General features: G+C 43.1%; 1 protein-coding gene across 1 annotated transcript in view; it reads left to right on the top strand.

Moving 5' to 3' along the window:
• The window catches only part of MYO3A (myosin IIIA), a 1,386,887-nt gene that overhangs the window by 1,086,546 nt on the left and 283,026 nt on the right, over positions 1-17,315 (top strand). Inside the window, exon 35 of the mRNA XM_086939966.1 lies at positions 7,619-7,710. Within this exon, the coding sequence (XP_086796092.1) occupies positions 7,619-7,710 (92 nt within the window). The remainder of the gene's footprint in view (positions 1-7,618; positions 7,711-17,315) is intronic.

Genomic DNA, 17,315 nt, shown 5'->3' with positions numbered 1-17,315 from the left:
TCTCCGCTTCCTCGCTGTCTTTCTATTTGTGTTTCTTTCAGTTTATGCCCACATCTGTCTTATTTCTCACAAAAAGGGCCACTGGAATTATGCAGCAAGAGAGCAACAGATTATGTGGCAGGGTTACTAAATTATGTGGCAAAACATGCAAATTATGCAGCATAATGCGGCACATTTTGTAAAAAGTATTGCTTTATTATTTTGACCTTTTTACAGGCCATTACTTTCTGGGCACTTCATTAGTTCCACTTTAGCACCCAAATACAGGAAAAGGCAACTCAAAGATGACTAATCAAACTTTGTGAAGGGCACTCCAATGTGAGGCAACAGGTGCCTTTCCGTTTTTGATCCCTTTCAGCTAGAAAACTTTTTTGTTAAATATGCAAACTATGCAACATATGATAGATCATGTGACAAATGCACACTTTTGCAGAAAGTACTGTGGCCCCAGCATGGCATAGTACTAGTGTCACCTCTCTGTCTCTTTCTGCACCTCCTCTTTCTTTGTTTCAATCTGTGTGAGATATGTTTACGCCTTTTATCCTCTCTACCGTTTATCTTTTTAGGCGTTTGCTGGTATAACTAATAAACTTGTCTCCATGTCTGGCTTAAACCTATCAATAGTCAGATCTCACCATTCGTTGAGTAAATTCTCCTTACTATATCCAGCTTATGAATTTCTCAGGTGAAAGCAGGCGCCAAGTGAATGTCAATAGTCAGAGATCTGTGGTTTAATTAAACGCTGACTGCATACAGGGCCGGTCTGGTCGTAGCGGGCATCAGGTGTTTCCCCGGAGACTGGATGGGTGGGGGGCGATTTTACAGCGAAGAGGGCCGTTTTTAGGCTGAGCAAAAAAGCATCAAGGGGGCAGGTCCGACAAATTTGCCAGGGCTGGTTTGGGTTCCCAGTCCGGCCCTGCGCACCAGCCATCATGTGTTGTGCATGTGCCAGTGCAAAAACTCCAGGTGCAAAATACACTCAAATCTACTCACTTCTCAGGTAGTTCACGGGTTGACATGAATGCCCCTTTTTAACAGCAAATATTACTTTAGCAAATAATGTCAGTTGCTTTGCATGCATGTTGATTCACCACATAGCCTGAGGCAGTGGAAGTGGTGCCACACATTTGTTGATTCTCAGTGACATCATAGGGCTGGCCCCTTGTCGCACCTTAGTCTCTTACTTACTATTGATGGGATGGGGTTTAGTGCAAGAAATTAAAATGACAAAAATTACCTTGGACTCTTATAGACCCTTCAATTTTTTTCATGACCCCTTAGATCCGAGATAGCAAGGGCTGTCCGAGGAAGCGGTACATAAAGGCAGGAGAGGTTGATCACCTTGATTATCCCTAATTCACACCAATGCTGCTTTGATGATTGTTGTTGTTGAATCTTCTATCACAAACTGCTCAACTTAGAATAATTGATCAATAGATCACACAGTGGAAGCAGTTCTGCTTTATTGTATTTTTTATAAAGAAAGAAACGTTGTACTTGATTGGTAACATTTTGAAACTTTTACCAACTAAAAGACAGTCCACAAAAGAGATGGGTAACCCACAGACAACAGGGCGCTCAGCAGAATCCAGGGTTAAGTTCACAAATCACAGTATAAAGTGGTGCTTCCAGGGAAGAAGATGCGGTTACCAACATCCACAAGGGTTTTCATGAATAAAACCACAGAACAAAAAGATTCCCTCCCGAGCACTCTAAGAAGATAAATTCAAGGTAAATATAATCATAAGTCCGTGCAAATCCTGATTGGCACAATCACCAAAGTCCACATTAAAATTCCGATATTCCGGACAAGATGTTCCAACAGCGTTTATTTCTTCACACTCATATTCATTCCAGTTAGTAAATCATTTCTCCAAGTGATGCAGCCAACACGTGTTTCGTCGTGATTGATCAAGACACATTGACTTCCTGAGGGCTGTTAATTCTGTACACTCGTCATAAGTATAAATCTCACGATATTAGGTACCATCAAAAACACCATTCACTCCATGTCATCAACTCAAGTCCTTCGACTGTAGTATCAATACTTCTTGTAGTACATATGTCGCATCAACATCCGTCCAATACCTCTAACTTCAATACTCGGTGTACGCAAAGTAACTCCCACCAAAGTTCTAAGGTTCAAATATCCAGATTCGACATTGGGTAGTGAATATCATCACATTCCCGACACATATTCATTCATACAATACACAAATGCATAATTGCATGCAGTAAAACAATAAACAAACTAAAACATTTAAGAATGATGATTGACTTGCATAATTTTTATAACTATCCCTTAATAGAACCCAGAGCAAATAAAGCGCGTCATGTTTATGTATTTTTCCCTGGGTGGATCACATGCCACACCTCTATATTGCTTCTTTACTACTAGGCACGGCTCGACTATCTTCTCTACACTCTTTCTACCAGCAATGAGCGTGTCCCTTATTTGCCAGCTCTCTGCCTATTATCTAGCTAGCTAATTAGAACAAAATGTGTTGCTGCTCTTCGAGCACCTCTTTCTCAATAGACCTCCTGTTTTTTCCTAATACATAGAGTGCATCGTTCACAGTACAGGATGGGGTGCAATAGATCTTCTTTCTGACTGCGCATGCAAGTTTAGGATCCTGCTATTTTTCTTTTCAGATCATGTTAGTTCTCTTATTTTGGGCCAAGTTCCAGGGCGGAGTTGTCCACTTCTGGCCAGAGAGAATAACCTTGTCTATCAGGGATGTGTGAGCTTCGTCAGATGGGGTGGAGAGTATTTCGATGGACCAAACATGCCCATCTGGGATTGTGCAAAGTGTTTTTCTAGGGTTTGCTGGTTCCTTTCCTGGATTAGTTTTAGTTTAGACCGAGGTGCTAAGCTCTAAGCCAGTTTTGTAGTTTCCATGTTCCATAGATGCCTGCACTTACATTGAGTTCTCCTACCATGGTATCCTTTCGAAGGTTGGTCACAAATTGTTTTGCGTATGACGTCTAGCGTTTCAAACCTTATGTTATTGCAGACAGTTGGCATTATTCGTGAATGTAATCGTAACTGACATCAACACCATCTCCCATAGCATCCTCCTGGGCCGCCTGTGGGAGCTTGGTGTTGAGGGCACTGCGCTGAACTGGCTCAGGAGCTACCTCACTGATCGTACATCCAAAGTCCAAATAGGAGCCTTCACTTCCAGTAGCCAGCCCATAGATAAGGGTGTTCCCCAGGGTTCCATACTGAGCACCTCTCTCTTTAACTTGTACCTATCCCCCCTGGCCAAAATAATCAAAGCATACGGCTTTGATACAGAGTTGTATGCTGACAACACCCTAATATTAATCACCCTTGGACCAGATTCCACCTCTACGAAACTCAAATTTAAACAATGTATGACAGAGATTAAGGATTGGATGACCATCAACCACCTCTGAATAAATGCTGGAAAAAGTGAGATCTTACTCTTCGGAAAGACCGATGAACTGTGGACCGATGACTGGTGGCCTACCACCTTAGGGCCCTGTCCTCCACCTAAAAAGGCAGCACACTATCTTGGCGTGATAATAGACATCAAACTTTTAATGTCTGACCACGGTAATCAGGTAGTGCGCACATGCTATGGGCTAATGCGTAGCCTGAGAAAAATCTTTAAATGGATACCACTCTCTTCACGCATGCCATTAGTGCAGGGAATAATTATCAGTCACCTGGACGACGGCAACGCCTTGTTGGCATCCATTAATGCTACACACCAAACAAAACGTCAGGTCCTATAGAATACTGCGGCCAGACGTTTCCTTTAACTCCCCCCTGTTCGCCCTCTGCCCCCAGTCTGAAGTCCCTCCATTGGCTTCTCATTAAAAAATATGATCACCCCTAAAATATTCTGTCTGGTGCACAACACCCTAAACAGAAGGGGACCCCACTATCTTGCACAGAAACTAATCTTGTATCATCTTACAAGAACCCTCCGCTCAGCCAGAAAACATCTCCTAACCATACCAAAGACCCGCACCGTCAGATATGGAGGCAGATCATTTCTCCAAAATCGCCCCTACGATCTGGAACACACTGCCCATACACCTCAGAACGAAAACCAACCATAAGACATTCCGTAGGTCCCGCAAAACCAAATTATTCTAAACTCTCCACACCCGCAGCTCGTCCTCTCTGTCTCTCACTGTGAATGCTCATGTCAGTGCTATGAGACCTAAGGGTGATATATGCACGTAACAAATGTCAAATAACAATAACAAAATAACAATGTTATTTACAGACTGGTGGGCAGAATCACCCTCTTCAAATTCCTATCAGAAGAGGCTCGAGACTCTCAGGAACAAAAAAATCTGTGACGATCTCTGCCATCACAATGACCTGGTGGCCTACTGGAGAACATGTCACAAGGTCAAGGCTGTCTTCCAGTAGAGATTGCTGATGGTCTCCTGATGAAAGTTCTGCGGTTTCACCGCCCCTAATTTGGATGGGTAGTCGTGAATGTGGCGTAGCAGCCCATCCTGCCAAGCTCTAAATAAGAACTCCAAGGAAAATGCACTGAGGCTCACCCCTTTTGTTAGAGAGTGATTTATAATAGGTTGGTGTCAAGCCTAAAGCCAGTTTCACTCACGTGATGTATGTTTGAAGGAAGGTTTAACCATTTTGGTAAAAGTTATACATTGCATTTTCTGGTTCTGAGAAGCCAGGACCTTGGTTGATGAAATTTGTCTATTGGGATTTGATAAACATAGCAAATTAATTTCAGAGTATTTAAAATATATATTTTGTCAGAACTTCACTCGCGGCAACTGAGAGATTTGTTGTAGGGGGTGCTATTAGGAAATGTAAGGCTTCTCTGGCCATCCATTACTTTTTTTTATATACACTCTGGGCAAGCAGTTTATTTGTATCATTCACCTCAATCTCTTTTCTTATTAGTGTGTTTTCGCTTTTGTCTCTTCGCTGTTTCTCTACCTCTCCTTTATGTAAACTTATCAGAAAAAATGTCCTCTCTTACTTCGCTAATTGTGCATTAATGAATTGTGTGTTTTATTGCATAAATATGTAGGTCTTTTATAGTTTATCATCTCTCATCAGCTATTTTTTGAAAATCATTATGTATAAGAAAATACTTAAATAATTTTTAAAAAGTTGCAGGATTTGTTAACCTTTAGTTTATAGGAAGAGATCAAAAGTGGGTTTTTCAAATAATATGTGCCTTTCAGTGGAAATTGATGATGATAGGTTTAATGGGAAAAAGTAATTTGTGAAAACCCATTTACCTTTTAGATTCGGCATGAACTCGCATGTCTGCAAGGCCTGCTATCATCAATACTTTAACGTATACCTTCGGTGCACTTTGTCTCCGATCGAATTAGTATTTCTCTCTTACCTCCTTCTAATAGCTCTTAGGTTCCTAATTCTCCCTCCTAAATAGTGCTTGCATTCCAATGCATTAGAGACACATTAACATCTCAAAAGTACACAGAATCATCACACCTTAAATTGTTTACCTCATTGAGTTGAATACAGAAAATAATTGTTTTTCTGTTTTGTTTTCTTCTCACTGCAGCAAGCTTTTACTAATGTTTTATTCAAGAGTCAAAATGCAAGCCATACCATTTTGTTCTGCCAATGATTGTTTTATAGTTATGTTACGTCCCTGCTACAATGAAAATGTTTTTAATTCGTGATCCGCAAACCATTAGTGCTTATCAAATACTTTCAAAGTGAAGAACAAGATACATTTGCATGTGAGCTCTTACTTCCAAACACTATTTGGTTGTTTGTTAACAATTACTGTGTACAGTTATTTTGACAGTTCTGAGCATGGGAGTGGCAAAACCATCTGTAAATAAATAGCACAAGCTGTCCTTTTGCAATTTTGGAAGCACCTGTACGCCCAAAGAGCAAGACTCACAGCTTCATGTTAACACCTTCTATGCTCATGACGAGCTCAGCTCGTCATGAGGCACGGTGCTCGTGTGCTCATGAAGTATTTATTTTGCATTTTAATGCTTGGTTGGTACTGATTTTAATGTTTTTATACCAGGTTTCGTATGGTTAACTTTTACACTGCTATGTATTTCACCAATTATTAGCGTAGTTAGTATTCACAATTCAGTGTATTTAGCAGAAACAAGATTTAGCAGCTCCGGGCCTACTTAGGCTCTGCTTATGAGTTTAGGTGTTATAGCCCCTGATAAATAATAATACCACAGGGTACTCTATTTATTAGTTGCTACTAATAACACACCTATTACGAGTTATTGGGGAATACGACGCAGATTCAGCTTTTTAATGCACCAAAATCTACATGGTATGGTAAATACGGTGCACATTTTCCCTGTTAAATTTTAGCACCTTCGTCCTGTCGAAATTGAACAAAGCTTGAGATATTTAATGCATTCAATAATTATGGGATGCGTTGTATACCTTTTAACTTGTTCCTCTGACCCTTGAGTAAACAGGTTTATGCAGAAGTCTTAATATAACGAGCCACTCGTATTCAGGCCCACAGTTGCGCGAGCAGTGGTGGACTGCCGGTATTTATTTGTGGATTTCTTCAGTAATTGCATGTGTCTGTAGCAGTGCTTTAAATGGGGAACAATAAGTGCAGGTACTCATTTAAATAGAGGTGTGGCAAGTGGGCGGGACTAGGGGCAGGGCTAAGGCCTACATATAATCATACATAATTACTTCTGTACCAGTTGCAGCACAAATTAAAACACAAGAGAAATGCTTTTATGTAAAAAAATAACAGATTAACTAATTACACAAAATGAAAGGCATGATGATGACATTTTCACCTGAATGGTCTCTGCGCACCTGATTGACAGTGCAAGGTCTGTCTATAGACCCTGTCCTGTTAACCACAGCGTGACATAAGCCCTGTCAACCCCCTGCAGTTTGGGGCCTTTCAAATGGGTGCAGCAGGAATATTTACCAGCAACCCTGCAAATGGCTGCTTCAGCCGAGTTAATTACAAGCTCCTCGGAAGCAGAGCGGTCTCTGCCCTTGACTGGAAGAGAAAAGTAACCTGTGCCGGCCGTGAATCAGGGTACCGGTACTCTCCCTGGCTACAGATAAGTGCCGGTACTGACGGCAAAAAAATAATCGGAATTGACGGTACTCAGAACCGGTGAGTACCGGCCCATTTAAAGCACTGGTCTGTAGATCATTAGAAACTGCAAATCTGTCAAAATGAAATCACTATTGATTTACTGGGTTTTTAGATTATATGTGCTCTCCCCCACCACGCCCCCAAGTCTGGTGCTGTCTTTCTATACCTGGAGATCGAGAAGGGGTATGACTCTCATCCTGTAACTCTAAATGAGACAGGTCTCATCTGAATCAAAGTTATAGACACCAACGCAAATATGTCTAAACTCATTAGAGGCCATTTCCGATTGCCTCCACCCCCACGATACTGTGCCATAGTGTCCTTTTAGTGGGCATCCATGTGTGGTTTGTGTCAAGATGTACCTTTCATACGTTCCTAATTTTCATGCTTTGTTTTAACGCTGCTGATACTACTCTGTGCATTTTCTTCACTTCATTCTGAAGCACAACACATATAACTAAACTACAGAGTAACTAGAACAACTCTGACTTTGGTTTCCATTACAGGCACTCTAGGTAAGGAGGGGCACAAACCACCGAGGCTCAAAAGGCAGAAACCAAAATCTCTGAATGATGCTGAAGACTCAACCTACTACAGCTTACTCCACGTAATTGAAAAACTTTCTATATGCTTGTTTACCACAGTACATTGCTTGTTAGATATCAGACTTGCATTTAATTACCTTACTATATATTTGGAAATAAAATGCTGTATTTCACTGTTACAAATCATATGCTAATTAATTATTTCTTGCAAAGGAACATGTATACAAATATTGTAATCTAATGTTTGCACATGTCGGAGTATTAGAGGATGAGATAGGAAGTGGATATTAGCAAAGCTCAATATTTTCTATGAAATATCCTTAACAAAATGTAAGTACCTGTTACAGATCCCATCATCAATGTACACTTCAACGATTTGTTCTTATCTTATTTCTGCATGTGAAGGGTATCCAAATCTTTTTCCTGAACATTACGTCCTCCTTAGTGTACTTGTATTGCCTTACCTTAGAGGGGTGTATGGCTCCCCTGCCCAAGCTCATTACCCGGGGTCCCTTCACATTCTGGGTGGGTTTCCCAGTGCACACATGTGGCTTCCACCAAACAGCACTTTGGGGTCCCCGGGGTAAGCACCAGGGTCCCGAGGCCCCAGCTGCTTCCCAAATGAGCCCCCCAGGGTGCTGTGGGAGCCAGCATTGCTCCCATCTGGTGGAAGAAGCTTTTTCTTTGCTGTCGCTGGGCAGGAGCAATGTGGGATTCACCTCTCCCCCCCCCCCCCCCAAGCACGAGCGAGGACTGGGAAACAAAAGTCTGCACCCACCAGATGGGAGTGTTTTTAAAGGTCCCACCGAGTGAGAGCTGATATGCCTTCCCTGCCTGTGTTCTTGCTCAGGGAGGGGGGTCGCCCAGTCCCTTTCCCCTTTTTTTAAAGGATTCAACCCCAGGGGATGTGATCCCAGGGTTCCTATTAAGGCTCAGGGAGAGAGGAAACTTGCCCCCTCCCCAAAGCTGTTTTTCAAGAACCCACAGGACTTGACCCACCCAGGGTGAGGGGTTTAACCAGTAACGTGGGACCTCGCATTAAAAAAAAATGCAATGGATTTACAGATTCACAAATTTGAGGCAATTTTTTTAAAAAAAAGGTTTTTGACCCCCTATGGGCTTTATCTGGGACCCCACCACCCTGCCTAGACAGTCAGGGTGTCCTTACCCTGCCCCCTTACTGACTGAGTCCCAAGATGGCTGTCACCACATCCTTGTTGATGTGGAGGAAACCAGTCAGATCCCAGGATGAGATCTGTCTGCTCCCTGGATCCTCTGCGACTTGATGTATACACATTTTCTCTGTAATAATTATTCAAAAACTACTGAACTGATTTTCATCAAATCACAAACAGCAGTCTTTCTGGACCAAGATTTTTCTGCCGAATTTTGTGTAAATCTGTTCAGCCGTTTGAGCTGTGGCTGTGTCTAAAGATTCTATTGAAAAATGAATAAGGAAAATTCATTTTGGCATCCCCCTTTTTCTCGGCCTCCTTTGCAGCAGCTTAGGATATATCTTTAATTCTAAAAAACTTCTACAAAACACACCCATTGGATGATGTCATCAGTGATGTCACTGACCATGTCATGATTGATGAATATGTGAGGTCATTAGAAGTGCATTGCAGGTGGTAAATTATAGTTTTCTCTGATTTCTATAACTGCTACATTTCTATGGTTTTGTGTGTGTAAAATCGGAACCTAGCTATAATGTTTCTTTTACCTTTGTATTTTCTCTCAATTTCTAAGTTTTTTTAAATGCTATTTCCTAACTAGAATGTCTTTGTAACCTTTGTTTTTTTAGTGAATTTCTGAAGATTTTACATTTTAACCTTTGAGAGTGTGTGTGTGAGTGACTGTATAAGTCAGTGAGTGGGTGTGTGAGTGGCTGAATGGGTCTGTGAGGGTTTTTTTGAGTGGTTTTGTGAATGTGTGAGTGGCTGTATGGGACTGTGTGTAGGTACATGAGTAGCTGTATTGGTCGGTGACTGGGTATGTCAGTGCCTTTATGCTTCTGTGGATGTTTGAGTGGCTATGTGATTGGTTTTGAGGGTTTTTGAGTGGGTCTGTTAGTGGTTTTCCGAGTCAGTGACTGGCTGTATGGGTAAGTGAGATGCTGTATGGTTCTGTGAGTGGCTTTGTGGGTGTGTGTGTCAGTGACTTTATGGGTGTGTCGGTAGGTGTGTGAGTGGCTTTTTGGGTGTGCAAGTAGCTGGGTCAGTGACTGGGCCAGAACAGAACCTCATCCGCCCTTTATCCAGCAATAATCCACAGTTTTGCAGACAATTCTGCCAAGTTGGAGTACTTTCTACTGGATAATTAGTTAGTGGTACCTCGTTGGGTAAATGTCTTGGGTGACAGCTGCATAATGGACCACAAGGAAATGTCTCCGGTGACTTTCTGTGCGTTTAATTTTGGCAATGTGATTGTTCCTTAGCATCTTCTTCCAGATATCTGTGATAACATGAATCCTCGTATAGAGAAGATGGCAAGACTACAATAAGGTGAATCTCCACCAAAAAAGGGTTCTTCCTCCTAACTAAATGAAGTAATTGATCATTTGTTTGGTGGAGATGTCCTCATATTCCTCTGCATTGAGAACATGTCATCAGAATTGGAGGAAATGTGCTCAGAGGGCTATATGTAAGCTGTCCATCAACATGGGAAAATATATATTTTTTAAATTGGGGATTTCTCAATCATGAGCCCACTGTGGCAAAAATAATATGTGATCATCCCAACATTACATAGGGAAGAGCAAGTAATCAATCTGAAAGATAAACTTGAATAAAGCCACTTTAGAACAAACAAAATAAAGACATGAATCAAATCTCCTGGTTTCTGGAAATGCAATCAGTGCAAGCTGTGCTAGATAGTCTATACTACTATTATAAAGGAAGAACTTTGAGGCTTTGAGGCGAGTAAACTCGGGAACCACAGCGCCAATTCACACACACGATACATCGTTGTAATCCTCAGGGTGTGCAGATGGACATAGGCTATATAAATACGTTATTAAAAAATATAAGTTAAAAAAAAGTAGTCCCTTCAAAGTAGCGCAAGTCGCGACGTGCTTGCTGACACCAGGAGCGGCGTACACGCGAGGAGCGGCGTACAGGAGCGGCGGAGAACAGCGTGGGGAGGAGCGGCGGAGATCAGCGCGGGGAGGAGCAGTGACGAGGAGCGGCGGAGATCAGGGGAGCAGCGGACATGACCGGCGGACATGCGGTGAGGATCGGCGGGCAGACAGTGAGGGGCTGCAGAGATTGAATATTCACTGTACTGTACGGCTCTAATAATTTAGTGAGAGCTGGTACCGGGGCCTATCGGAGGAGCTGCACTTGCTCTCCTATTAAAGGGCCCGCATCGGGGTTTTTAAGGCTGCAAACACTGCGAGCTCTTATGCTTTCTTCCCCATGGCAACCACTGTACCACTGCCATCTTTTCAGCCCCCCGCGGCAGCCGCCCGGACATCGCCACCAGTGCTGAGAAGGTACAAGCATGCCATCTCTGCATTGTTTTGGTATGCTGTTTTATGTTAAGATAGAGTCTGTTTGTATAGCACCTGTGGCACCCATGTATTACTTCTAACTTCTGAAAATCATGTTGAATCGTCTGGTGTGCGCCAGAGTGGAGCAGCTGCCGTGTTTTTCTCGGATGAGAGCGTATGGTGCTAATAACATGGAATTATGAAACGCGCAGAGTACTGCTATCAGGCCCATGAGCACAGTGAATATAAAGCGTGTCTGCTGTTTCTCTTGCTGTTCAGAAAAGGCATTTCCTTTGAAATTGAATCAATTAGTTGTCGGGGGAAGTGACAGGACAGTACAGGGACTTCTGAGGGGCAAGCAGGTACTCTGTGACGCTAACTACCTGCACTTTTCCATTAAGGAAACAAAGGAGGCTCAATAAAAAGAGCATTTATAAAAATAAAAAAAAAGCAAAGAATGTATAAAGAAAGAAAGAGAAAGCACACATAGACAATCTGTTCTGTTATGTTAATCATTGGCAGGTGGATGGGTAACGTTCAACACAATGAAAATAGAGGGGATTAAAATATAAAAAGGTAGTGGACACAGCATGTGTGTCACGCAGAGCACCCGGGTCACCCCTCTGCGGAGAACAGTCAACAAGTCCTAATAATATGTCTCGTGGGCAGGTACCAAACGGGGCATTACAGCAGGAAAAAGTGACATGAGCAGTGACGTGGGCAGGTTACACAACGTCAGAGCGGGCGGGGGCCCTGAGCCATGATTGCTCCCAGACAACGTCGGGACGGGCTGCTAGTAGTAAATAAAAAAGAATTCACCCTTGAAAATGGAACAACATGGAAGATCAAATAGCATATTACATGCAAGAGTAAATATGTAGTATACTTAAAGGAATGTCCATGCAAATAGCAATGTGTTGGAAGTACAATCTGCAAAGTAAAAAAAACATATTTTAGAACACGTATGGGCAAGCAACAACAAAGATTACAACAATGCTGTAGTAAAACATATAGAGCTAAAACATAACAGCATTTGACAATATCTACGCTACTACGCAATCGAACTCCCATTAGCAAGAGGCAACAGGGAGAAACTTCTTCATCAGATAGATTCCAGATATATATTATCATTAAGAACTTCAACGCCAAAAGTCTTGAATCAAGATGAGGAGCTTTATGTACATTTATAAGCACCATTAAATAATAAGCACCTCCAAAAGTTGATTAATGACAGAATATATTGTAAGAAACAGTACTCAAATAAACACCACTATTATTTGTGCTACATTCGGAGAGGTGTCTGCACCCTCATCCACAAATATATACTTTTTTAGCCCCGCAGCCTCCATCCAGGATGAGAATGGATGTTACGACCTAGTGATGGGAATTCTAGCAGGTCACCTGGTGCACTTGGCAAACATCTGTGTCCCAAACATGGACTCTTCTGAGTTTTTCCAGACCCTTCATACACAAATTACACAACTTGATTTTGATCATATAATACTGGAGGGAGATCTTAACCTCCTTATGGAGGTCCCCCATGACACAACAGCAACATCCCTGTCTGGCAAACCAAAATCACTCAGTGTCTTGCTTGACATTTGCAATGACTTTGTGCTTAAAGACACCTGGTGCATAAAAGGTACCATGCCATTGGCATACATTCATTACTCCTCCCCTCACAATACCTGGTCTCGCACAAACTATTGCTTCATTTCTTCCAATGTTGGCCAATGGCTAGACCTCATCCCCCACCCACCACTTGGCACAGGCACTCTCTGGTCAAGCTCCAATACACATCACATGTTGTCTCCCATTTGGGGGCAACCAGGAGATACTCTGGCGGTTCACCTATCTGGCGTTACAAGATGTACTCTTTTGCTGTGTACCGCTGTCCTAGAATATTTCCAACTTAATTAGGGCTCAGTTGGACACTCAGACTACACTATGGGAAGTATTTAAGGTTTAAGGCATACATCAGAGGTATATGTAGCTCTGAGCACTCCAGGGTTCTGTAGGACATGTGAAGGGAACTAACGCATCAAGGAGGAAATGGCCAAACAGACTTGGTTATCGCTCAACACCACAAGACCACAAACTCCCTTAGGTGGGTCACTCTACTGACAGATTATTTGGACCTTCCAGACTGTGAAGTGTTATTTCTTGAAAAGTACGTCAGAGCTTGTAGATGTGGGGAGAGGGAACATTCATGACACATATTGGCCAAACTCCTCTGTCCCCCCGAGGCTCCACTTGTAATAGTGCATTAAACCAAGAGCGGGAGGTCCAGAATAACGGTCAATGAAGGGGTCCCAAAACCCTTCTTAACTACTGTATCTGTCTTTACATTACTCAACTCAAGAGTTCAAACCACATATTTAATGGCGATAGCCATGGTGTGGCTATCCCCTGCTCAACAACAATTCATCAACTAACCCCTCGCGAGTGACGAGATTGTGTGTGCTATAGATTCCATGGATGGATCCAAAGCCCTTGGTCTGGACGGTTTCACCCAGGAGTTTTCTAAACACTTTAAAGATCCTTGAACCACCTTTCCTGGCTATGTACAGAGAACTGATTAAAGCTGGCGTGCTCCCTCCCTCACTGCGAGAAGTGTTTATAACCCTACTTCTTAAGTCTGATAAGGACCAACAGCATTGCGAATCTTGCATGCCATCACTTTTGAATTTTGAATGCACAATACTTAGTAAAATACTATCCAATCCCCTTGGTCTCTTAATGGAGCAAATAAACTCTCCCGTTCTCTGGATTTGTTATCCACCTCTCCACATCTTTTAACCTTCGCTCTGTGTTCGCTACCCTCAACAGAATTTCTACTGAGGCCCCAGCTGCAATAGCCCTTTTAGATGCGGAAAAGGATTTTGACTCCCTAGAATGGCCATTTTTCCATGCAACACCGCACAGACTGGGTATTCCGGGCAGATATTTCTCCTTGATTCGGTCCTATATACCAAACCCATGGCAAGCATTAGGATTACACACAAGGATTTATTCATCCCTAATCCGTACCTTCCCTGTCACCCGCTGTACCCCACAGGGATGCTCATTGTACCTCTTGCTATTTATCATAGTGATGGACCCACTAGTCCGACACCTTCAAAAAGATCACATGCATTGAGGCCTACAATTTCGCTCCAGACACCATCTTATGTCACTCTGTGCTGGTGATGTTCTCTTGTTTGTACTGTACCCAAAATAAATCGCACCCCACACCTGTGGGAAGTGGTCTGTTTCGGGGTCACTTTGGCTTTATGGTCAACTGGTACAAATCTGAATTATTTCCTCTTACTAAGTCCACAACCACTCCGTAATGTGAGTTCCCATTGACTTGGTGCGATGGGCCAGTCAAGTACTTGCACGTTTACCTCCACCGGGATAAGGAGCAAGTGGGGCACTTGAATTATGGCCATGAATACGTTGAACACACAGGTGGTGCAATGGACGATTGCCCCTCTCAATGGCCAGCCACAGTGCAAATATTGAAATTGGTGGTCCACCTCCGCTTCTTATATCTCTTTCAATATAGCCTGGCCCTGCCAACTAACTCCTTCTTTGCCACACTCCGTGGCCACTTGTTGACGCTCATTTGGGCTGGCAAGCGCACTCACGTGGGCTGAGACAGATTGACCCTTCAATATGAATGAGGCAGATTTGGGGTACCACATTTCCATCTGTATTATTTAGCAGCTAATGTCAATATTCACACCATTGGTTTCGTACAGACGCCAGGCTTCCATACACTAAACCCAAAATCACACAAAAACTTTTTGTTTCCATTCTACTGAAAGGACTCCCCTCAAACCCCAAATGATGTACAGACCCTGTCCACCACATGCTGGTTCTAGCAGAAACTCCAACACCTGCTGGGATCCTCTTTGATATATTCACCTTTATTAGTACTATCAGACAATCTGTAGCTCTCCATTACCTGTGAGACTTTGGTTAAGCACACCATGATGCACTGTGCTCTACACATGTTCGGGGACCTCTTACTTGACAGACACATCACCTCACTCTCCACAGACAATCACTTTGCTGAGGCCTCCATCAATGACCATTTTGTAATGCACCACTTGCACAGTGCATTAACGGCGCAAATCCAGTCATATCCTTTGACGTCAGACTCGTTTGAATGTTGGTGCTAGTGATCGGTGATGATGATGGCAACCGATTGGTGTTGAAGTTATACCGTGCTTGTGAAGCTTTACCGCCTACTCACAATGCAAAACTTGGGGGCTATTGGGAAAACGATCAGGGCTGTCAGTTAACAGACAAAATATGGTCTGCTTGCTGCACACAAACACGCCTCTCCCAACCATCATCACAAACCTATTTATTTTAAATTCCTACACAGGGCATAAATCACCCCCAATGATCAACATAGATTTGATCACACATGATCTCCCTCATGCCGGTAATGCTATACCGCTGAGGCAGATTTCGTGCACATGGCTTGGACATGTTGGCACATTTCCCTCTTCTTGACTGGAGTCTTTTTGTGACTGGCCCAAAGATTGGGACATATTCTGACCCAGCCCTATTACGGGCATTGCTGGATTACACACAAGGCCTCCCAAAAGGCTACAGATGATTCATAGCAATGGCTCTCCTACTGGCCAAGCGGGAGGTTGTGCTCCATTGGGGTAGGAAACACCCACCCAATGTCCAGGACTGGATTATTAGCCTATCATATTGCAATACCACCAGCGAGCTATATGCCTCGCTTCAACCCCCTTTGTCTTGACAGGTAGACATATGCCAGCCACTCAGGACCTACCTGCTATCAGTGAGCCATGGCTCAGAGAGCTCTCAGACTGAAAATGTTGTGACACCATGCCACACCTCACACTCCATCTCCTCTCGTCCTAACACCAGGTCGATTTTCCCTAATGACCCCCCCCCCGCACCCCCCCACCCCCGCCGATACCCTTGACAGCCCTTGGTAGGATGTGGTCTATATGCAGGCTCGCCTAACTTCTCCCGTAGATTCAAACTCCTACTCACACCATATCAGTGTGTGGCTCTCTGCACCATATGATTCACTGTGTTATCATAAACAAATTTAGTTTGAGAGTGTTTCATTGTTTTTTTTGTTATTTTTTTTACAATGTACCTGCACATCGCTCTTATTTGGATTCCCTACGCTAATCGGCTAGTACCAGTTCATTGAAAATATACTAAACCCCACTTCACCATCATTGAACTCCAAATAACATGGTGATTATCTTCTTCGCTGTGGATAATGCACAATACCCTGGCCTGTGTGTACATGTTTCAATATGCTCAATCTGCAGACCATTTGTGAGGACATGGGAAATGCCATATTTTGTTATATGCTTGTACTGTGAAAATCAATAAAATTATGTTTTAATTAAAAAAAATTGGTATACACTGTAATACACTATGAGGCATATTCTCAAGAACATGTGATAACAATCGCAAAAGTTACTTAACGCAACTTCCAACATCGCAGTCTTTCGCAGAAAAATTATGCATTGTTAACCAAGCATTCTCAATAGTCGTCAGATAATGCGTCAAATGTCTGCATTAAAATCCACACCACGCAGCAAAAATGCGAAACACAAAAAATCTTGCGATTATGCCAATCGCGGTACTAAAAGCAGCCAAAACCAGCGACAGGCCAGCAACGCCTATGCGTCTGGCTGGAAAATGCACCATACAACTACAGAAACAACACACCAGAAACAATCCAAAGCACGTAGCAACATGGATGTACCCTGACCGAGCGCAGAGGAAAACGCCAATCCCACAACCCCTACAGACCACCAACAAAGAACAACAGGGACGGCCAAGGAGGATAGGGAAAGGAAGACGGGGAACAGTCCGCAGCAAAACCAGATCAGTGTCACAGAGGTGACAGAACACTACCATCAAATGACCCACAAGTAGACCACCTGGAATGCAGTCAGAGTGTTGAGGAGGACAATCGAGGAGGCCAAGAGGTGCTGGCATGATGTGACAACCTAAACCATGCACAAACCGCTGCCAACAGGAAGTCTGCCACGGAGACAGGAGGTGGGAGTCCAGCGCCAGAGGAGGAGCTGGAGGAAACGGAGGCTATAGTCATCAGTGTGGAGATGGTGCAAGGAGTAGGGAGTATGGACACAGCTCTAGAGGACCGAACACAACATTAAC

Source organism: Lissotriton vulgaris, chromosome 10, assembly GCF_964263255.1.
Source record: "Lissotriton vulgaris chromosome 10, aLisVul1.2, whole genome shotgun sequence".
In the NCBI taxonomy this organism is placed as follows: Eukaryota; Metazoa; Chordata; class Amphibia; order Caudata; family Salamandridae; genus Lissotriton; species Lissotriton vulgaris.
Note: the sequence above shows the minus strand (reverse complement) of the source record. Positions and strands in the feature narration are given on the sequence as shown.